At 44.2% G+C, this 23181-nt stretch overlaps 1 protein-coding gene across 1 annotated transcript in view; it reads right to left on the bottom strand.

Moving 5' to 3' along the window:
* Positions 1 to 7863: 7863 nt before the first annotated feature.
* The window catches only part of LOC119402488 (protein dispatched homolog 1-like), a 67482-nt gene continuing 52164 nt past the window's right edge, over positions 7864 to 23181 (bottom strand). Inside the window, 2 exon segments of the mRNA XM_049418669.1 lie at positions 7864 to 13341; positions 15682 to 16275. Of these exon segments, the coding sequence (XP_049274626.1) occupies positions 12694 to 13341; positions 15682 to 16275 (1242 nt within the window). The 3' untranslated portion in view covers positions 7864 to 12693.

The raw sequence follows: 23181 nt of genomic DNA on the forward strand, positions 1-23181 counted from the left end.
CATGCGAGAGTCGTCAGAGTCTAGGCGCAATGAATACATTGAGTCGGCCACAGAAACTTGCAAGGTGCGGGTACCGTGACGTGCGAACAGTCTTCCCATGTTTTTTGAACAGTGTTAGAACAAGAAATGTTGCCGCAGCCAACATTTCAAAGAAGATTGTTGTTTTTTTTAGTGCAGAAACTGCTTTATGAAACCTACGAGAAACCCGTGAATGCAGTTGCTGCCCCCATGAAAAGTATTCTTGTTGGAGTATCGCCTTTGGTGAAGTTCCATGGTCCACCGCCGTTACTTTACTCCAAACTTCCATCCTCCCAAGAGCCTCACTCTCATTTTGAATGTTTACTGCTTTCAATTCAGTGGGATCACTGTGCAAGTCACAACGGCTACTTCAAACTGAAACACAGTAACAGGAGTATAGCTTAAATGGAGGGAGGCGCTCTCACCCAACCACTGTTCTCTGAATGAGAGACCTCAGGCAGTTTAAATTATTGGCATTTTGTTGCACCGACGTGTGCTTCTGGAATGAAGGAATGTAATGATGCATAAACTTCCGAATCAAATTCTGATTACGACTGATTTCTTCGTGTGCCTCCCATGATTCACAACTGGTCCATATTCCACAAGAAAAATGGGAAACCTACGCCTCTGAACCACGGTGCATTTTTCTTACACCGTGCTCTGGAACCCAGTTATAATTTTTACACATCATTAGAGAAGCAGCACAATCTACTAATACAACTAATTGCTGCTCTTTAATGACACTCGGAACCTTATAGATGCATTGACGAGATCTATTCCATACACTTGCCAGTAGAAACATGAACAGCAAAATGATATCAAGGCAAGTCTTTTCTTAATCTGACCAATGGTTGTCAGCGAATGAATGCCAGTGGCCCTAACATTCGGAAAGAGTGACGTCTTCATTATAACAGCAATGGTTTTCCATAGCAGCCTTTACGTACAATCACCTACAAGAAACAGTGTGCTAGACGCTCCAGAATAAGCTCGTCGTTGCCCCGACAAAGACGTGGCGTTTTTATGAAATGGTGCCTGCGCCGCAGTTTCTTGCTCAACCAATGCTTACCAGTTCAAACCTCCCTTTTCTCTCTGCAATCCCTCCTTTCTTTAAAAAGTGCAAGTCATGCCCTTCAGGATTGGTTCAGGGATTTACGGCCGATCACAGTGACACAGGACGTCGGCAATAGCTTCACAATTTCTATATGCAGGTCTGATATGTCCGCCATGCCAAAGCTCTCTATTAGCATGGGAAAAAACATTTTAGGGGCGAAGCTCCTTAAGGGCGGCACCCGTTCGTCCCTCGTCATGCTCGTAGTAGTGAGTAACAAGTCTTACCCTTTGACCTCCAAGGTGGTGCCGGTGGGAGATTTCTCCTGTGCGTTGTTGAACAATAAAAAATTCGCAGCGTGCGCGTTAACTAAAAGCCGAATTCTTCTGTCTCTGTAGAAGTGTAAGTGTTAGCTAAAAGCCGACTTCTTCTGTCTCTCATTCCCATTAGCAGCCATTGTTTACCTCCAAGGTAGTGCCTGGTGAGATTTCTCCTGTGCGTGATTAAACAATAAAAATTTTGTTCAAAACGCCGTTGATTGATGAAATAAACCAACGAAAGACACCAGATGTTTTGTAAAACAAAACGAAAGAACGCCAGATGTTTCTAAGCAAAACGAAAAAAGACGCCAGCTGCTTAACGAAAGACGCAAGGTGTTTTCTAAAGCAATGGTTTTCTAAACAATGAAAATTCACAGCGTACATGTAAAATTAAAGTGAGCTGCAAGTCGTCATAACTCATCGAACCTTTAGTATAAACGCGCCCGATCTCACGTCGGTGATGATGTACTGGGCAGAATTCACGGAAGATTCACGGTTTACCGATGAACCTCCGCAGCTTCGCCCACTCATCATCATTCACTCCGTGGATATGCTGTGATTTTGTACTCTGCTATGGAGAGCTGTTTTTGTCATACAGTAAGTCCCGCTTCACAAAACAGTCTTGTTTTAATGAACACCTTAGACTGTACACCAATAATTCAACTTTTTTTCCTTTCTGTGAAGAGATGCTTCAAACACAGTTGGCAGAAATTTAATGATAACAAATTTTTTGAGGAGCTCTTCGGTGCTTTGTGTCTATGTCACTCTTCTCTCGCTTCTTAATTTTTCTGAACCAGCAGTCACAATGAAAAGTAAATGGAGACAATTTTAAAATGCAGCGAGTGCTGGCCAAAGTAACGGTGTTGATTTGGATCTTTCCTAATTGGTATTTGCTTTTGCTAATTTCATTTAAGTATGACGATGACCCTTAATGCATAGGAAAAATGACATACATTGCCTGGAGTTGACACTGTTCTCGCATAAAAAATCAAAAAGCAGGAGTTTGCAAATGCACACATATTAGTCAGTAACAAATAGAGGAACTACTAGAAGATAAAGGAAGTCCATATCAAAGTAACAAAACACAATTTCTTGATTATTCCTAGATATAACTGCAGGGCACCTTAGTGGGGCCCTTTGTGAAATTATCAGGCATTAATACGCATGACACAAGGATGTAATCATTACCAAATGGTGAATTAAGAAAACTAGCAGGCACAGGATGGGTTCAGATGACACATATGTTAGGTGGCCTCTTGAAAATGCTTTCATTTCGTAGTCAACTTAGAGGCAAATCACAACAAAATTTTACACTGCATGTTTCAGACAGTGTGAACGTAGAACAGCTTTAATGCAAAATTTTATGCTCGAAATTAAGAGCATCACACAAAGGTAGCAGAAAAAAAATTGCCATTTTTGCTAGGAAAAAAAAATAAATGTCACCACTACTGCTCGAGGGAAGTACCACATGACAAGGGGCGTGACCTGAGCATGGCTTCCATAATGAATGGAGAGCATGGCTTCCAAGCATGAGCTCCTCAACATGGCCTCCGGGATAAGCGGAAGCTGAAAACATCTTGGAGGCAGTGTGTTTGGATCTACGTCACTGCCACACCACGTCAACAAATGCCAGGTAAGCGCGTCTACTGAGGTGATACTTAAAAGTTGCTAACAAGAAAACTCTACCATGCCATCCCTGCAACCTTGTTAAAATTACTTCAGAGGCATGTACACTTGTAATGAAGTTACTAAATTAGCCAAAATGAAATTTATTTGAAATTAGCATTTAAATAGGCTGACGTTTGTTAATTACACTCTAAAGAAAGCCGAGCTAATGAGAGGCTAAACTGGAAACACATTAATCGCTTCTGGATACAACAAAACAAAGTGTCAACGATGCACTTTTATCTAAATTGACGGTTTAGAGGCCATTGCTTGTACAAATAACCGTGGTTCATTTTATTTCACTATGTTTACCTCGCCAATATCGTTCCAATTGTCATCGAGAGGTTTTGATGCAAAAGTAAATGCATGCCGGTCAGAATATTGAAGTGGAAAATGGCAATGCTTGCAACACCGATCAAGCCTGTTGGACAAGTGGCAACAGAAGGCTCATTTCCGAGAAAACTTAGGAACGTGTCTTGAGCATTTCTTATATGACATACAACGATAACTTAGTGAAACATGTTTCCTGCTTTATAGTCGCAGTGATTTACGAGTGGTATATCACTTTCATAACAATGCTTTTGAACTTGTAGTCATCACATTTGCTCAGAAGGTGGCCTGCACATTAAATCAACCTAAACATATGTGCTGTGCATGCTGCTGTTAGCTAATAAAATTAAAATTTATGTATTTTAGACATAATACCACTTAAATCATCTTCATACTACAGTCTGAAAGTATACATGCCAGTTAGATTCTATGTATCGAGCTAAACCGATTTTCTTGTTATACGTGGCAATTCACACATCTTTGTAGCCGCTGCCAACTCTAAATAGGCCAACTATTGACTGGAAAATGTTTTCAATGGCATGAATTTTGACTCTTTAATACAATTAATTGAAAAGTGTGTGTGCTACAATAGGTAAACATTGGCTGGGTGTCCTGGGTGAAAAGATCTCGCCAATTGTTATACCTAGAAGGCACAAGATAAACAATGAAAGGTGTGCAAAAAAAGACAAATTTGTTACAACCCTCACACGGCTTCAGCTTTTTAATTCAGAGGCAACAAATCATGCTTATCATATTAGTTCAGAGATCCAAGCTGACTTCTTCAATCTTCAAAAGAGGTCGAAATGACTTCTTCAAATCACAAATTTTCCTCAATAAGCAAGACAGAATGGTCACACCTCAGCAGATCACTTTTCCACAGCAAATACAGTGTGTTTGTTGTGTGTGCATGGAACAGGGTGTGCATGGAACACAGCATAGAGACCCATTAACAAAGCAACAAATAATTCTGCACATCAGTGAAACAAGCGACATATACAATAACACGTTTTCATCTCGGAGATTGTACACGACATGTCAAAGCAAGCAATGCCCGTGAAAAACACTGTGGTAATAGCCAATAGAAACAGTGCTTTGTTCACAATAAACACACAAACAAAAACAAAACAATGCAACAGTTGCAACACTCTCATAGTTGGCACGAGAAAATATACACTCTCGCGGTGTCGCCCCAATCACGTCTCGTGAATACACAATCTAGCTCTCACTAAGCTCTCTGTTATACAGCTACGTCTCTTCTTACGGAAGTCGTCTTCGAGGGGAAACACACCTGTACAGTTTCTTGGGTATACACGATGTGCACATACAGTGGTGAGCACGGCGATCACATACCACGATGAGCATTTCGAGTGCAGACACGAGTTCGACTCTCGGTTTTATGGGTATGTTCGTGTGGTGCGTGTAAGTCTTGCAGTGACAAAAGAAAATGAACACAGAGCAAGAAACGTTTGGGTGCAATAAACTTTGTGACACTCGAGACAGCACTGCTTTTTGAAAGTGTTATTCAAGTTCAGATGCCCTATAGTAGCACCGACACAACGTTGCCGTAATGTCGCAGACGTTGCTTCAACGTTATGGCAACAATGCATGCTACTAGGGCAGCAAAGCTGGCTCACAAGGTTGGCAGCACCGATGGCATGCAAGATCATGTAAACTGACTTCCACTACCGAGTGCACGCAAGGTAATTGTAAGGTCTTGAAGTGGTGCCATCTGGAGAGACGGCATGCAAGCTTTCAGCACTAGTGCTTGCAGTTAACCAGGGCAACCATTCTATTTTCGGCACGCACTGAACACAGATGTGTGCGACAGATATAAAACTGCCCAAATTGTTTTTGACATTACCTGGCCATACCAGAGTTTTTCAGTTGCTCCTTCGAAACGTTTCTCTCCCTGAGGTTACTGGTAACTATCAAAACAAGTGCAGCACATCACTGCACGTTAGGGCAAACTATTAACACGCCCATAATAAACGCAGCACGACGTAGCGAACAGTTCACGAAACTTGGCACAAGTCGCCCGCTTTCACTCGCGCACTAAATAACAAAAATCTTCTAGGCTAGCTAGGCCTTTTCCTAACAATACCTAAGTGCAGTTCAAACACATAACACTAGCGAAACATACCTTTGTTTCTGCTGAAATGAAACTCTGGTGCTAGAAAACACAGCACATGTTACTAATATCATTTGCAACTATTAAAAGTAGCACTATGGCTGAGCACATAGACTCACAATTGCATCAACGACAGACCAAGCTTTCAAGGGGGGAAGAGGCTTTTGGGCATAATGTGTTTTATTATTTTAGTCAGTATTTTTATGTGCTCAAATCAAATATGAGCACACTTTTTATGTACAGCATACCATTAATTTTTATATTATTCACTAAACTTCACTTGATCCCAAACTGACTAATTTAGATTCTGCTGAATGAAACATTGTCATATTCTACACACACTATGCAATGCAACAACATTAATTTTATGCTTTTAGCTTTCCTAGAACATAAGTTAAGAAGCTCTCATTCTAAGTTCTCTTTTGAATGAGCGAGAAAAAGAACTTTTTCTTATTTCACCCTTTTCGAAAAACTTATAACTTTCCAAAGTAACATTTGGCACTCTGCTTCACTCACTAAACAATGAGCTTTTCAGCAAGAGAAGAAAGATCGAAATTACGAGTGCCAGAGCTGAGAAAACTTTCTCGGAAGATTGTAAGGTTATGAAAAAAATGAAGCAGGAAAAACAGCAATTAACTAGGGATGGGGGAATAGTGAATTTGAGGTTCGAAGCGAATCTGAAGCGAATAGTGATTTTGTCGAATAATTTTGAATCGAATAGTTCGAATAGTATTTAGCGCATATTATTAAGAAAATGAGCATTTTTGTCATGATGCTTGCACAATATTTTTAAGGATTGGAACTAGGTGTGAGTGAATGTCACTTTTTTTGGTTTGAAATGAAGTGGAAGCAGCCTTGAATAGTATCAAGATTCGAATAGCAGTAGGGTGCAAGTTATAAGTGGTGCAATACGTTACAATTTAAAAATTACTATACTTAGCGCATATAAGCCCATATAACATGCTTTTAAACTTAAAAAAATATGAACATTTAACCTTGAAATGTGGCTTCGCGGCAGTACAGACTTCCCCCGGAAGAGTTGTTTCACGGCACAGCAACCAGACGCTGCAGTGAAACCACTTTTACAGGGGGTTATATGCGGTCAAATGTATACATATATTCGTTCATTTCGAATACTTCGAAATTTCGAATAATCTAAATTCGTATTGAAGCGAATTCGAATACTGTAATATTCGTTCGAATATTCGAAACGCCCGAATGTTCGCCCATCCCTACAATTAACAAAACAGCATCAGTTGGTTGCCGATGTGATATAAAAGAGGGTTATGGTTAAAATAATGATCTAGGATGCATGAAAATTGGTGAGGTTATGCATCACTATTGGCAAAATTGAAAAACGAAATTTCTAAAAGATCAAGATTTTTGGCAATTTTTTGTTCCAAAAGGCAGCTTCCCCCCTTGAGACATCCTGTAGTAGGCGTGCACCAAACAATACAACGCAGCTCTTGTGCAATAGCTGTCAGCAGGCGATAAAATAACGTACACAACTGCAAATCTTGGCACCATATCTTACAGTGCTACAAGGGGGGGGGGCTGCCATACAGTACAGCACCTTGTTAATATGAACGTGCAGTACACAGTGATAATGGAATGACAGCTAAACTTATCACGACTGCATGTCTTGAAACACGCCTCATTGTTACTAACAGAGATGTTTCGTGCATGAAATATCCCGCAACAGTTGAAAGCGCAACTCTGGTAACTTTCGTTTTGTTTCGTGTGTTTAACAGTTTTAAATGAAATCTCTGTCATACTTTTATGGTCTATCGAGGGTAAGGAAACAGATGTGCTATCAGAAAGAATTGATAAAGGAATAGTTATTTTTTAAGTTTTGTTAGAGAGAGAGAAACTATTCTGTAGGGTCAGAAAGATAAATTTAAAAAAAAAGAATAACATGAGGGTCTTGTAATTGCTTCCCTAGGCAATGAATGGACAGGCTGAACAGGTAGTGTAAAATTAGAAAAAATAAAATAAAATAAGAAAGGTACATTCAAGGGCACGACACACACTTTCTTGTTTGAAGGATCACAGTTTGATCCTTCAATGACATTATGTCAAAGTTGTTGCTATATGCAAATTTGTAAAGACAATAAATACTGAAATGATGAGAGCTGAAGTGAATACAGTTTCTTCATCAGTTGTAACAGTACTGTAAGAAACGTTACCTAATAGGTCAAAGTTTTGTAGGTAGAGAAACATCATGAAGCAGAATCGCGAGTTGGGCTAGTTGGTGGATGTTCATCGTAATATAATCTTTCTGTCTGTGTTTAACCCGTTGCACTGTCAATTATATTACGATGAAAGAAACATCAGTGGGTATATTTTATGCACTATTATTACAGATTATTTCAGAAATGTGTTAGTCACGTGTGGCCTGGTAACATGAAAATTAGATTATGCATTGAACGCATGAATACTTTGTGGGAACACATTAAAACACATGTGGAAGCATCGTCATGTCCATGTGCCACCGTGTGAATGACTTAACATTTAAGGCAATGAGCTGGTAGCGTCATTTTATGCTCTCATGTGGCGTCGGGATTACATAAGTTGGCTTCTGTAAATTGTATGCAGACTGCATTATTTCACACGACAAAAGGAACTGAGAAGCATAGAACAACAATTCAACTGACACCATGAAAATAATTGCATGAGTCATGCTTCAGGTTGGTGAGATTCAGGCTTCAAGATGAGTTTACGTTTAATATACTATGTCACGTAAAGGCGATGGTGATTGTTAACATGAACGCGCACATGACTTACTTTTGCATGCCCTGAAATGTTATGTACAATTGCGTAAACACGCAGATTCAGCCCTGCTGAAATCTGGAAGTGAACTCTGTACATCGCCGTTTGGCACATCTTAAACTTTCTCTTTTTAACATTCACCTGGCAACTTGCTAATTACTTCAAAAATGTTAATTATGAAGGTGGTGTTGTAATTCAGTCATCAAGCTAGTGAAGGCCAACCTTTATGTGCATCCAATGAATCACTTACACACAGGATTTTCGACGAGGTTTTCAACACTGACGTTCTACAAGTGCTAACAACTAGCCCGGTGATGTTCACATGAACATCAATAACAGTGTGTCCCATTAACTTTGGAACATTGTCGCGTGTGATACATTGGCTGAGCCATACTACCCAGCTTTCATACTGTCTACTGACTTTGTTTGAGAGAACAAACACTCACACAAATAGTGATCTTGACTTTCCTTATAAAGTAAAAAAAAATTTTTGTTCTCAATACTAGCACATTATTTTTATATGAAGCCAACATGCAAAGGTAATATGAATTTATGGCTTGTTGTAAATTTTAGTTTGAGCTGTACATCTCCCACAGAAAATTCTGATTAAATTTCTATAATTTTATTTCAGATTTCAGTGCCAACCTGGGAAAACCATCCGCATTAATTTCTACAGCAACTTTAGTATCCTGTCAGCAGCAGAGATTGCGGTTAATGTTACAGCAATCAAAAAGCTAGCCTTGTAAACCCTCAACAAACAAAGCTTCATAACAAATAAATAAACAAAATTATACAACACTAGTATGCGTACTACATATTGATATATCTCTAGGCCCATATGTTTGTGTGTTGTTCTGTTTTTCCAGCACAGGTGGCCCAAGTCAATAAGTGTTGGACTGACCCCTAGATAATAGATTTTGTAAGGATTTGTATGATCCAATACATTTCCTTTACACAGACATATATTATGAATTTGACTGTGAGGAACTTAAACCTCAAAGCTGTAATAAAGGTGACACTGAAATCGTGGAGGCGAGAAAACTGTGACGACCATCTTGAGATGCTGTACACACAAGTGAGTTTTTTTTTCTTTGGCTGTCAACGTGATCCACAACAGCCGTACTGTACAACTCTCTTTACTACAGTGTTTACATACGAACTACATTTGGGGACAACATTTTATGGCTTACAGCCAAAGTTGCAGAGCCACAGCTCACACATTACTGTGACACTAAATGTAGCTCCAAATCTGAATTATTCTCGTATGATGATATAAAAGAAACTACGAGCTAAAATTTTCACACCGAGTTATACTGCGACATCCTTTTTAACGTGAAAGGTTTTATGCTGGGCTCCAGCAAGAACTTGCAGAGTCCAATGACGTCACGAAATCAACATGTGCATCTTCGGGAATTCCCGAATGATGATGCTACTTTACTGTTCCATTAGTACATACATGGTGGCAAGAAATTACTGAGCATATTTCGCTTGCGGTGTGTGACAGTCACGACGAATCTTGCTAATCAAAGTGAAAAAAACAACAACACATGCAATGTATATATCTGGTCTAAAGAATATAGCTTGCGTGACAATTTTGGTCACGGCTGTGACGTGATTCCTAAGAAGCCCAGTGCTCGTACCACCAGAACAGATACCGCAAGCGACATCAAGTCTGTCGGGAATATTTACAAAATCGTGTACATGTGTACCATCGCTACAGCCCGTAGTTTTTGCTGCGTAGCCACAGAATGTTGTCCCTGTGCGTAGCCATATCTAAAGCCTCTGCATGATTTGTATTTACAGAAACAAACTACTGCTCAATGGCGACTACAGACTCGGTGCATTATACAAGGTGTGACAGACGCATACGTGACGACCTTTCGGGAGGTATGCACAGGTTTTGCCACACAAGTTGTGACTTTCAGGTGCTGCTGCTCACTTTGGAGTGACACACACAGAAAAAAAAGAAGACGCGTGCTGGTTAACACAGTGCATCAGCTGCCTGTTACACAAGAACGTGACGTGACGAACCAGCAGACTGATAGACATCGGAAGCACACATGTGACATGTCTTGCATGGAAGTCTCGGAAACTTGGCTTGCACGGCAGCAGTGCCAGAACATAAAGCTCCATCGCATGCATCCCACTGCGTCACATGTGACGGCAAGCGTGACGGATGCTGCTGCAGAAAAGTCACAACACAGTACGACGAGATCGAAACGCGAGTGAGCAACATCTGGGTGCCCACGGCAATGTGACACATAAAATCAACACACATCTATACATTGCCTACACTCCATGTCACAAGTGTGACATACAAATGAGCTAGCTTGTCACTTAAGTCACAAGCCATGAATGTTGGTCAATGATATAAAACTGCATGGTTTTGTTCAGACACTGTAATGTTTGTTCTTCGATAACTCATCGCAGGTTTTAAAGTGGAATTTAACGTTCATCAGAATTTCCGCGAAATGTTTTCTCGCACGCTGGCAGTAGTACATATATGTAAATGCTGCAGTATGCCCCAAAATAACTCATTTGCTTTTCAACTGATCAGCCGATGCCCTCAATTTAAATTCTTCAAATTGCCAGTAAGGTATTTAATGAGACCTCATCACAAGGTATAAAGGCTATCTTAACCATTTATGCTTTACATAGCTGTAAAGCTTTTTTTAGGGCTTGTAAGAAATCGTTTTTAGGAATAGAGTGAACTGTTAGGTCATAAAGTTTTTTTTTTAATCTACCAGTAAGAAGTGGACATAAATTTAAATCTTAGAGTGCAAAACACGGTCATATGTTCATTATAGCTAAATTGACTTACAAGAGCATGCAATAATAGCCAGGTTATGGAGTGCTTTTCTTGATCATGATGTTCTGTAAATAAATTCTGAACAAATGCTACAGAACGAAGCAATATAGTTACGATAAACTGCTTCACACATCACCAGTGAGTGGGTGCCTGACACAACCGCACACGTGCAATGTCCACGTGACATAAACATTCATGTCTCATTTAGCAATGTTGTGTGCACAGCGTGCACATGTCAAGCTTCATGTCAGCAGCATGCCACTCTCAGCAGTGAGCAAACTTTTAGCTGTAATGAGCGACTGCGCTGTCAAACACACTTCTTTGGTATTAAAAAAAATGCTTGCTGCTCCAAGAAGTGCTTCTCTTTTTTTTTGTTCATTTCTGTGATCGGCTGAAAGTAAGCGCAAATATTTTTCTTATTTACAACATGTTGATCACACTCTCATTAACTCAGCATGCAGACTGTAGATAACAGTGCTTCAGGGTATACGATGCGTCACCACTGTATCGCTCCGTATTTACACATTCACACGAAACGATAAATAAAATGTAGCCGCATCAATTAAGGCAAACCGCTAATAAGCTTCTTTGCAACTGTGCTGCATGCTGCTTTGGCAACGAGGGACATTATGTACATGTCGAGTGGTCGCACTTTGAGTGCCTCTGTTGCTGTTGATCAACTCGCAGAAAAAAGCAAACAAGCTAACAACGAAAACCTGGGCTCAGTTGTAAAAACTCTTGCATTGTCCCCATTTCTCTAAGGCCTTTTTGTCAATAGTGAGCAGACAAGCAGTTCTACGCAAACTCAAACGCATACTCAACGTTTTGCAACATTAAAGTTCTTTGTTTCAACTCCTGACTTTAGTGTAGAAAACGTGGCCAACCTTAGCACTGACAGTGTTAAGTGCAGCTTTCATCATCTTCCTGTAATGAGCATGACTTTTCTCACTTTTGCTGTAAGTGTTGCATTCACCTCGAAACTTTTCTAGTTGACGAGAAAGTCAAATCTCTTGGGCCCCATGTTTGCCATCTCGCACGAAATATAGCCACCTTACACTCATTCAAGCTGATAACAATTGCAACGATCTCGCTCTCTTCGACGTCCTGCCACTCAGGCAAACAATGTCACACTCGTGATCGTCTCGTGCACAGTGCATCGTCGTAGACCTCAAACAGGCTCTTTAGAGTTACACAAGCCTTCGAAACTGAGAAAATCAACTCTCTTGAGCCCTGCATTAGCCATCCCGCACGTAATATGGCCGCCGTTGCACTCATTCACGCGGATAACTATTTCAACAATATCGCTCTCTTCTACATTCTGCCACTTGGGCAAACAACGCCACACTTGTGATCGTCTGATGCATGGTGCATCATCGTAGATCTCAAACTGTAACAGGCCCATTAGGGATACACAAGCTTTTCGACGAGTCTCCCTTCGTGGTCCTTGTTTTGGCACTTTCATCAGCCTTGCTGCCGATGCCCTGGAGTCTGAGGATCACGTCAGAAACGCGGGAACCGTTCCCACGCCTTTCCATCGAGTTTTGCCCAGTGAGGTTCGTCCAGCGGCGTTTGTCCGATGGGGTTTGCCCGGCGGGGTTTTTCCGGCTCATGCGACAGGGTCGTCGTGAATGTCTTCATCGGCACCGCACACGATGGTCGACGAGCTGGTGGCGCCCGACACGTGGCGCGGGCTCGGGTCGCCATGAAACGTCACGCTCACGACAGGCAGGCTCACTTTCCGGCGCGCGCCGTGAGTCCGCGCGGCTGCGGCCGACAGGCTCCCCGAGCGTTGCCTCGCCTTCTTCTTCTGCTTCTTCTTGTTGCCGTTGCGGTTGACCGCGCTGCCACCATTGAGCGCCGCGGCGAGGGTGAGCGGCTCAAGCTCGTGGCTCTCGCTGTGTACGATGGCCGCGGGGCAGCTGGCACTCGACGTGGACAGAGTGGACTCGGAGAGCGCGTACACTGTCTTGTCGACGGGTGCCGGCGACGCGCTCTCGCAGCAGTGCAGGCTTGGGTAGTCCAGCTGCAGCTGGCCACGCTGCGGTCCGGCAACGCTGAGCAGCGAGTGGAAGAAGAACGTGGCGTACACCCAGGAGACGATCGTGATGAGCATGAGGAAGGTGCCCACTTGGAGGTAGGCGAGGACGAAGGAGGGGAACATGAGCGCGCCGGCCAGGAAGCTCGTCAGGGCTGCCATGGTGACGGGGCTGCCAACGCGAGACAGCGACTGAATGACCGAGGTCTCCCGATCCTGCTGCAGCCGAGGAAGAAAGGGGAAGGCAAATGAGGCTGGTAGACTGGTGACACTTAAAGAGAATGGGCTCTTGCTGAGGCATACATTGTTTACAGTTTACAAGCTAACAAGTTTACAAGCTTAGCAGCTGAGAAGCCCTTCTTAACTTCCTACTGTCAGAGCAACACACTGGAACAAGACGTCTGACTCATTTCCGACACGAAACCTGTCTGTCATCTGCATCATGCCTGCATGCATGCAGGCTCTTTAACCCATTGAAAGAAGGAACTTTGCTGCCTTCAGTGCTCTGACAGTAGTGTAGTGCCTATAGTTTGATAGGACAAGCAAATTTCCACATTCCCTTGATGTCTGCCCCAAAGGAAGCCTACTTAATGAAGAGTTTAACTTCTCTATAAGCTTCTTACCATTTAAAAAATTACTGAATTATCAAGGCCGTGGACAGCAATAGCAAAGATGGTAGCAAGATTCTGTGACACTTCGCTTAAAGACAATACGTTTGAAAAATGTTGACATTGCGTGGGTGTTCTGGTAGATAGATCATAAAAAGGGACCGCATATTAATGATAACGCTGGTACAGGTGCTTTGCACCAGCAATTAACTAGATTAACTAGTTAATTGTAATCTAGCAATTAACTAGATTAACTAGCCATCTTGGAGAGGTGAAGTACTGCATCATGACACTAACAAGTGCCGACAGGACGTACTTCGGTAGTCTCAATGCCAGGGTGCCTCGATGCCAGCATTCCTTCGTTCAACGCTCGCAGAGGCTGACTGCTTGATTTCCACTCCATTTCATTTCAATAAAGTTTGAGTGAGTGCTTTGTTACAGTGAGACATGCCAGTGGGCAGTGGGACACCTTTGCGCATTCATGACTCAAGCTACGAGCTCTGTCTCTCGCGTTCCTGATGCGCCGTGTGATAGTGTACGCATGAGAAATGTAGGTTACCCAATTACGGGAGAGTGCACACCCTGCCGTTTCTCTCCTCAAATAACGACACTTTCCATGAGCGCATGTCGAGTACTAGGGATAATGTGACTGTTGATGCTATCTTTGCATGGGATTCACTGTACGCTGTGTCCGGGTTTATGTTAACAACTTCAGCTACCGCAAAGGTTTAATGTTGATTATTGACGTTAGTCGTTGGGATGGAGATGTGCCACCAAGCGTCAACGCATAAATTGCGTCAAGATCAAACGGTGCTATAGCCCCTAAACAGCAACAGACATTGTGCAAGCTCTCATTTATCAATGCACAATGAACTATGCACAATGAACAATGAACAATGAACTACTACTGTAAAGGCATGTTTCACTTTTGTGCTATACCGATTCCTATGATGAAGGGATCAACCATGTTTTTTTTTAATACTGTTGCGTTATGCAGTTATTTTTCACATTCAAATTAATATTTTGGTTACCCTGATCATCATACATAGGTAATCAATCACGTGTGACTTATGTTATCATTTTTAATAAAAACCAGGTGTCGGAGATGTTAGGGGATAGATTATACATGAGACCTACTATTTGTCTCATGCTGACCCATGCATGATTTATGATGCCTGGTTGGGCATGTGGTCGACTGTATTTATAGGCTGGTAATACAAGTATATTTATTGTATTTCCTCGCGCATAACCTGCACAAAAAATACCGAAAATTCGGAGCTGAAGTTAGAGTATGATATATGTCAATTTTGATGTGCCAGGTGGCTTCACGTTGCTTCTTTGCGGTAATGTAAGAAAGGCAGCTTTACGGCAATATGCGGGAATCTTTTCTTTCTTTAACCCTTTACGGTCCGCTGTCAGCCCCTATCCGACAACACAACACGACCACAGCGGTCCGTGGTCGAGCACTGCTTGTCAAGTTCTCTTGTGGTTGATTCACGCGTTTTTTCTCGCTGCATTATGCACCATCTCTAAAAGAGTACGTAAACTTTTTTTTACTTGAGCTTTGCTTTTTTTAGTTGCGGACTGGAATGGATGGCAGGTGGGTAAAGGTTTCGGACCACAAAGGGTCAACTTTTCCGTGGTGTGTAGTTAGGGGTAGCGGTTATTCACAAGGGCAGGTCACACATGAGAAAATACGACAGTTTTCCCTATTTTGTCAGCTGTTCTCTTTGGTAACCTACTTGTGTATAAAAATAGGCAGTTTTTGAATAGCGTACACAAAGCTTTGCGTTGGCTTTTCGTACAACCGCGCATGCGTCGTACGCTAACCGCTTGCGGGCTCCCATTAAGTGACGAAAATAGCGGGCCGCAAACGCTAACGCTAACTTAGCGTACACTATTCGAAAACTGCCTAATGACATGTATTAGTATGGACGGATGCTTTGCTTACCTGCTCTGAGAGGCGATAAGCCACGCCGTAATGTATCGTGTAGTCGACGGCCAAGCCAATGGCCACTGACACCGTGATGCTCTCCAGCACGTTGAGCCGCCAACCCATGAGCACCAGCGCGCCCACCGTCGTGCAGATGACGCATGCGATGGTGACAATGGCATACAGGCTCACAAGCAGGTTCAGCGTGGTCACCAGCAGGGCCACGAACGACACGCCTACCGCGACACCCATGGCGACCAGCGTGCCCTCCGCGAGGCTGCTCTGCAGGTCGTAGAACTCGAGGTCGCTGATGAACCAGCCGTTGCGGAGCCCCGGCGGCGCGGTCGTCATCTCCCGCTCGATCCAGCTCTCGACGCGGTTCCAGAAGGCGCCCATGTCGTGGTGCGAGTGGGAGTAGGAGTAGACGCTGTCGTACTCGAGCACGATGGCCCGCACCGTGCCGTTGCGCAGGAAGCGCGGGCCCGCCATGCCGGGGACGAAGTAGTAGCCGGGCGACTGGTGCAGGCTCGCGATGGCCCGCCGCAGGCAGAGACTGAAGACGTCCCGCGCGTACGGGAAGTGGGACGACTCGCAGCAGGGAAAGCGGTTGGCCTGTGAGTGAATAAGATAACTGCTCAGTATGCCGCTCAAAGAACATCGTGAAAAACTGGGACGATGCTTGAGCTTTGCCTTCAAGAGTAGAACACGAGAGCTTGATTGGGCCCCGTTTGCATCACCTCCTCATTCACTAGCCTCGCTTCGCTTCTCGATGGACACCTCAATCGTGCCACGAGAAAAGGAATGCCTGTGCGCATAATATTGGCTGTTTCAAACTATCCTAGAATGCCTCCCGCAAGTGCAGCTGCAAAGTACCCATTACGCCATAATTCTTCATTTCGCAAATTGACGAAGTATCCAATACATGTCCGTAAGGCATCACGTGCACCTGCACACTATGTACATTGATGCTGCTGCTAATGATGATGACGAATTATGCCTGAGCGCTTTGTAATGGGCGGGCCTTTAAACCACCCACTCGTTGTGCAACTACAGTAGAACCCCGCTGTTACGTTCCTCACTGCTGCGTTTTCCCGGCTGTTACGTCGTTTTTCGCCGGTCCCGGCATAGCTCCCATAGGATACAATGTATTGGGAACCCCGCTGTTACGTCGTAACTGTCGGACCGTTCCCGTATGATACGTCGCGAAGTGCGCCCGGAGCCGACCGAGTGACTACCAAAGAGAGCGGCCATGGCGCATTTTCACGCAGCTTGGCCTCGTTTGACCGTAATATTAGCCGCATGAGAGGCGCAAGCAACAATCTTTCAATTGATGCAAACAAAGCATGGCCTTCGAGATTCAAATTGCAAAGATGGCGTCTATGACGTAACTGCTCGCGAAAGCAAGGCCTTCGAGATTGGCATTTACTATTGACAAAAGCATAGCCTCTGAGATTTGCAATGCACAAACATGGCGTGTATGACGTAATTGCTTGCGAAAGCAAGGTCTTCGAGATTGGCATTCACTTCTGCCATCGCGTTGGCGTAGACTCATCATCATCGTTATTTGTCGGAGAAGGGATCCCGTCGGAGAACGGGAGGAGTTCGAGCTGGTTGGAGCTCGCATGGTCGTGCGTGCGGTTCGCGGTCGGACTCGCCGAGCCGGTCGTGATTGCGTGTGCTTAGTTTTTTCATGCCTACAGCTGTTGGTGTTAAAAAAATCACATACGTTGATTACATTTCTGTGGATAAGGCCGTCCTAAGCTCCGCGTTTCTATCCATCGACTAGATCGCGGCTGAGCGCGCCAATTTTCGTGCTGCTCGTAAGAATTGAAATAAAATTCTGTACCACTAAATATTTTGCCGTTTTTCCTGTTTTTCGGCTCTTACGTTTCCCGTCTCTTACGTTTATTTCCTACGGTCCTTTCAAAAACGTATCAGCGGGGTTCTACTGTAACATGTTTTGAGGCGTGGTGGGGATCCTACGCTTCTGCCTCACCATACTACATAAGTTTAAGAATCTCCTCGCACTACACAATACTCGTATAGGTTTTTTTCCCCCAGAACAGTTTCAAGCACTGGCGTGGCTCTCTGGTAGAACACCTTCTTGCCACACAGAAGGCCTGGGTTCAATTCCCACCTGTACCGAAGATTTTTATTATTTATTTATTTGCATCTATCTCGGCTTTTCACTAACAACCGATGATACTGATGTCGACACTGAAATTTCTGTGAAACAATCTTTTAATGCTATTGCGTTAATATTCTTGAACAGGGAGTGTGCTGGAGCCAACGTTTCGACAAGTGGTCTTGTCTTCTTCAAAACAGCAAACGTTTACTCCAGCGACACCACTGTTCAAGAATGTTGATCTCTTTAAGCCTCCGTCTTCTTCTGAACTTTTGCCTTGCTTCAAAGAACACCAGTGTGACAGTTCAGCGGCCATACCAAACCACTAAAGATACTATTCGAAAATTTTAACTCAGCAGTTTTACATGCCATAACCACAATATGATTATGCGGCACTCCGTAGTGGGGGAACTCTGCACTAACCCTGACTCTCTGGGGCTCCTTAGTGCGCACCTACCGTAAAATCCCGAGCAAGCGCCGCCGCTAAGATAATCCAACAAGGTTTGGAGGGGGGCCCTTGCTCGGTCGCGGATCAATATTTAAGATGGCGGTGGAAGAGCCCCTAAGAATAAAAAATGCACACCCGTGCTTCTAATGAAATGCTTTATTGAGTACGCATGCATTCTCTGTTTCCATACCAGCGAATGGGAAAGTAAAAATAGCGGGAGGGGAGGGTGGGGGGCACTCTCATTGGCACATATTTCAAATCTCTTAAGAAAAGGAGAGGGGCGCTAACCGCCCTAAGTTTTAAGGAGTATGCACTGAAACTGAGCCGCAATGTGGCGCTGCGGTGCCCCGAGCTGGGCGCCATTTTTGCGGTTCTCGTGCAGCAGCCGACCCACGCTTGCTACTGTGTTTGCTGTGTGTACGCGCTAGGTGTTGTGTGGTGTTTCCTTGCCTTCCGTGTACTCGCGTGTTTCATTAACGATAGTACAGCGTTGGAACTGTCCCCTACCACTGCGCGTTGCACGGATCTAGTCATTTGCCTGGCTGTGCAAGCGATCGCCGTGTTGCTGCAGCGAAAAGATGCTGCTCAGCGACTATGCCAAGTCGCTGTCTGATCCCGAGCGCAGGAGATCAAAGTCGCAAAATGCGGTAGCGACGACCCCTTGGCGATTTCCGATGACCAGTTCACGAACGATGTTGGCTGCTATCCCAGCGTAGACCGTGCGGATATCAACGATTATCTTGTTCACGGGACAAGTTTCGTGACGCGGGAGCAGCTTAAGAGCTACAAATCCTTGGAGCCATCGTGATGGCAACACCGTCATCGTTTCAAAGGTAGGCTGTTGCTCGCGCTTCTTTTAGCGTGCGTTGTGGACTTGTAGCCGAGATTGAGGCTCGGCGCCCAGTCTGGATTGGCCTCGTCCATCGAATAAGCTGGTCTTCCTGAAATGGAACGTACGCTGCAGTGCTGTACGTAAAATATAACGCCGAGAAGATGCATTTTATGCTGCTGCCGCGCTCACCTGTGATGAAATGCGCCCCGCAAACGCGGTAGTGCGTCGCCGATTCGTCCAGGTCTTCGCGACGAATTCTGCTCAGCCATAGAGCTCTCCGCTTTGACGACAGCTCCGTTGTCTTCGCACACTGTCCTGATATAACTTTCGGCACGACATAGAACCCTACCCGTTGAAAGTTCTCGTCGTTGGGGCTGTTCCTTGTGCGGTTGGAGCAATCGTAAACAGTGCAGTTCACCATAGCCGATTGACGCAGCTCGACGCGCAACAACGTCCTGCGGCTTGGGCACTTTTACAAGTCCATGCAACACGCAGTGGTAGGGGACAGTTCCAACGCCGTACTATCGTTAATGATACACGCGAGTACACGGAAGGCAGGGAAACACCACACAACACCTAGCGCGTACACACAGCAAGCACAGTAGCAAGCGTGGGTCGGCTGCTGCACGAGAACCGCAAAAATGGCGCCCAGCTCGGGGCACCGCAGCGCCACATTGCGGCTCAGTTTCAGTGCATACTCCCTATACCTTAGAAAGCGGACAGGGTGATGACCGCCGCCGTAGCTCAATGGTAGAGCACCTGACGCGTTATTCGAAGGTCGCAAGTTCGGTCCCTTGGGATTTTACAGCAGATCTCAGTACTTGGGTGTCATTGCATTCTGCCTCATCGAAATGTGGCCACCATGGCCAGGGATTGAACCTGCGTCCTTGAGCTCAACAGCGTAAGACATTACCTGTTAAGTTAAGTTAACACAGAGGGTGCAGCAAATATCTCTTATGGGTCATTCCACGCCAAACGTCCCAGACATTGCGCTCGACCCTCTCCAATTGTATTGTAAAAAATTGTGGACGTTCATATCAGCGCACTATTTGCCCTCGGAAAGTATTTTTTGGAAAAAAAATTTTTCTTGTCTGTTACAGTGATTTGAATTTTGCCGTAGTGGGTGAAACATAGGTTGCGAAAAAATACTCTAAAAAATACAATACTTTACGGAACGCCTTAAATATCTGCTGTTTACTTGAAAAGGAATGGCACTATCTTATTATCACCCATTGACGACCCCTACTTTGTCTCACGATGTGCTTTGTGGTGAAGCAATGCTGCAGTTCTGCGCCCATTTTGATTATTTTTTTTAAATTCTACGAATATTACAGACAGAATAGGACTGTATCACAAGGCTGGATAGTTGGCAGTAAGCGTGTAAAAAAAGTATTGAAGTCGATGACCGAGTAGTTTCGAAGTGGAAGGGGCGCAAACATTGAAAAATGTGTGAAATGCTCCACGTTCAGGCACATGTAGAGTGGTGATGCAGTCCAAGTAAAAATGCACGCTTGGTCTCGTTGGGAAGAGTAAACAAAGGAAATTTATTTGTGAAAGTTTCATCGGAGTGTTTTTTGTTTTTGGCGAGAAACAAAAATTTATGTTGAGCGTTCGCGGCGTGCCTGGGCGCGGGCCCGTAAGTCCGCTTCACTGCGCCGCCACTGTTCCCTGGGGCAACGGAAGTATGCAGCGCCCACGCGGGTGGCACGATCGTGTGCTGCTGTGAGTTTTCACGTTGCTGAAAGCTTGCAAACAGTGTATATGGCTGGCAGAATGTTTCGTAAGGGCACTAAAGGCTGCCGGTTAGTAGTCGGAGCACAGCACGATTTCAATGCCACGTCACTGCGTGCACACGTACGACCGGCGCAGAGCTTGGGTTGTGTTTTCGATCTGTGCGGAGGTTTCAGTTCTTACTTGCGTTGCCGACGTATGGTTTTCGCCACTTGAAATGCCCGTGTTGCTGAGTAGGTGGTGAGCCCGGCATTAAGAGTGGTCAGTGATGATGGCACGAAAAGGTGAAACGTGCGCGTACCTTTGAGGGAGATTGTAGACTCAAACCTTGCTGAGAGCTCAACTTTCTGCCAAGCTGCATGCGATGCTTTCATCTTAGTAATCGCCTTGCGATTACTAAGCAAAGGCGATAGACATTTAAAAGGACGAAGCCGCCTTCGTCCTTTTGTATATTTATCGCTTTCGGTTTCCGTTGTACAGGCTCTCCGTCTAAAATATGACACGATAGCAGTATACTCACCATTCGCAATATTTATCTTACGCGCTGCCAAGGGATGCGGCCGAAAGACGAACCTTCGAGTGCCTTTGCTCCGGTGATCCTTTGCCGAACCTTTGCCCCGGTGATCCTTAGACGAACCTCTGCTCCGGTGCGACGCGATCACCGGAGCAAAGTTCACCTCTGCCGAAGATCCGAGCGTAAGAATACGTAGCACCATTCAGCTCCGAGGCACGAATGGCGCGAGTCACGTTCAAGCGAGCTGCCCATATAAAAGAATTATAAGTGTATTCCCGGTGCCTGTTAGCCACTTTTATTATATAATAATATATTTTAAACGAACCATCACTCGTTTCCCCTGACACTTCGTCGGCGGCACTGCGGAAAGCCGAAGAATGCGTGTCGAAACGTAAAAACTCCCAGCAGCACACGATCGTGCCACCCGCGTGGGCGCTGCATACTTCCGTTGCCTCAGGGAACAGCGGCGGCGCAGTGAAGCGGACTTACGGGCCCGCGCCCAGGCACGCCGCGAACGCTCAACATAAATTTTTGTTTCTCGCCAAAAACAAAAAACACTCCGATGAAACTTTCACAAATAAATCTCCTTTGTTTACTCTTCCCAACGAGACCAAGCGTGCATTTTTACTTGGACTGCATCACCACTCTACATGTGCCTGAACGTGGAGCATTTCACACATTTTTCAATGTTTGCGCCCCTTCCACTTCGAATCTACTCGGTCATCGACTTCAATACTTTTTTTACACGCTTACTGCCAACTATCCAGCCATGTGATATAGTCCTATTTTGTCTGTAATATTCGTAGAATTTAAAAAAATAATCAAAATGGGCGCAGAACTGCAGCATTGCTTCACCACAAAGCACACCGTGAGACAAAATAGTGGTCGTCAATGGGTGATAATAAGATAGTGCCATTCCTTTTCAAGTAAACAGCAGATATTAAGGCGTTCCGTAAAGTATTGTATTTCTTATAGTATTTTTTCGCAACCTATGTTTCACCCACCACGGCAAAATTCAAATCACTGTAACAGACAAGAAAAATTTTTTTTCCAAAAAATACTTTCAGAGGGCAAATAGTGCGCTGATATGAACGTCCACAATTTTTTACAATACAATTGGAGAGGGTCGAGCGCAATGTCTGGGACGTTTGGCGTGGAATGACCCTTATTTGAGAACTCTAATGACCGTATTATTATTATTGCTATTATTACTATTACTTTAAAAAATTCTCTCTAGTTTACCACTTATTACCCTACAATCACTTGCTGTGGAATCAATTGACATATTGTCCAGTGGTTGTGACAGTGAAGAAAGCAATCACCTCCAGTAAAGATGAACCTCTTCATTGGGTCAACTTGTGCCCAGGAAATGAATGACACTCAAAGTGCAAAGATATCACCGCGCACAGTTGTTGAATAATCTGATCAGCAGTAAAGCGCATCGGCATTTATACGTGTGGCATCGAATATTCCAGCATTATCGATGGACCCAGGTTAGTTCCAGGGTAAACTCTATTGTTCGCATTGGGCGCATAATCTTATTGGAAGATTCTAAATAATCGTTAATGTTCCCAGACATCCAGGCGTGGTTTGCACAAGGCAGTGGTTATGCATTTAACGGGCCGGTTACATAAAAATAGAAAAAAGAGTGCTCACGGCAATATCAAGCTTTGTGCAAACCAACTGGCATTTAGTTCTCATTAGAAGACAGGTATGCGGGACCTTAGCCTGCTATTACTACTTGCCAGCACAGAGACCTTTACTTGTAGCAGCGCTAATTAATATGATATCACTGCAAATGCTACTGCACAGGGTTGCCACTGACTTTAGAGTAAATGTTGCCAAACGACGAGCAAAAAGTCGCCAAA

This window comes from Rhipicephalus sanguineus, chromosome 8 (assembly GCF_013339695.2).
Source record: "Rhipicephalus sanguineus isolate Rsan-2018 chromosome 8, BIME_Rsan_1.4, whole genome shotgun sequence".
In the NCBI taxonomy this organism is placed as follows: domain Eukaryota; kingdom Metazoa; phylum Arthropoda; class Arachnida; order Ixodida; family Ixodidae; genus Rhipicephalus; species Rhipicephalus sanguineus.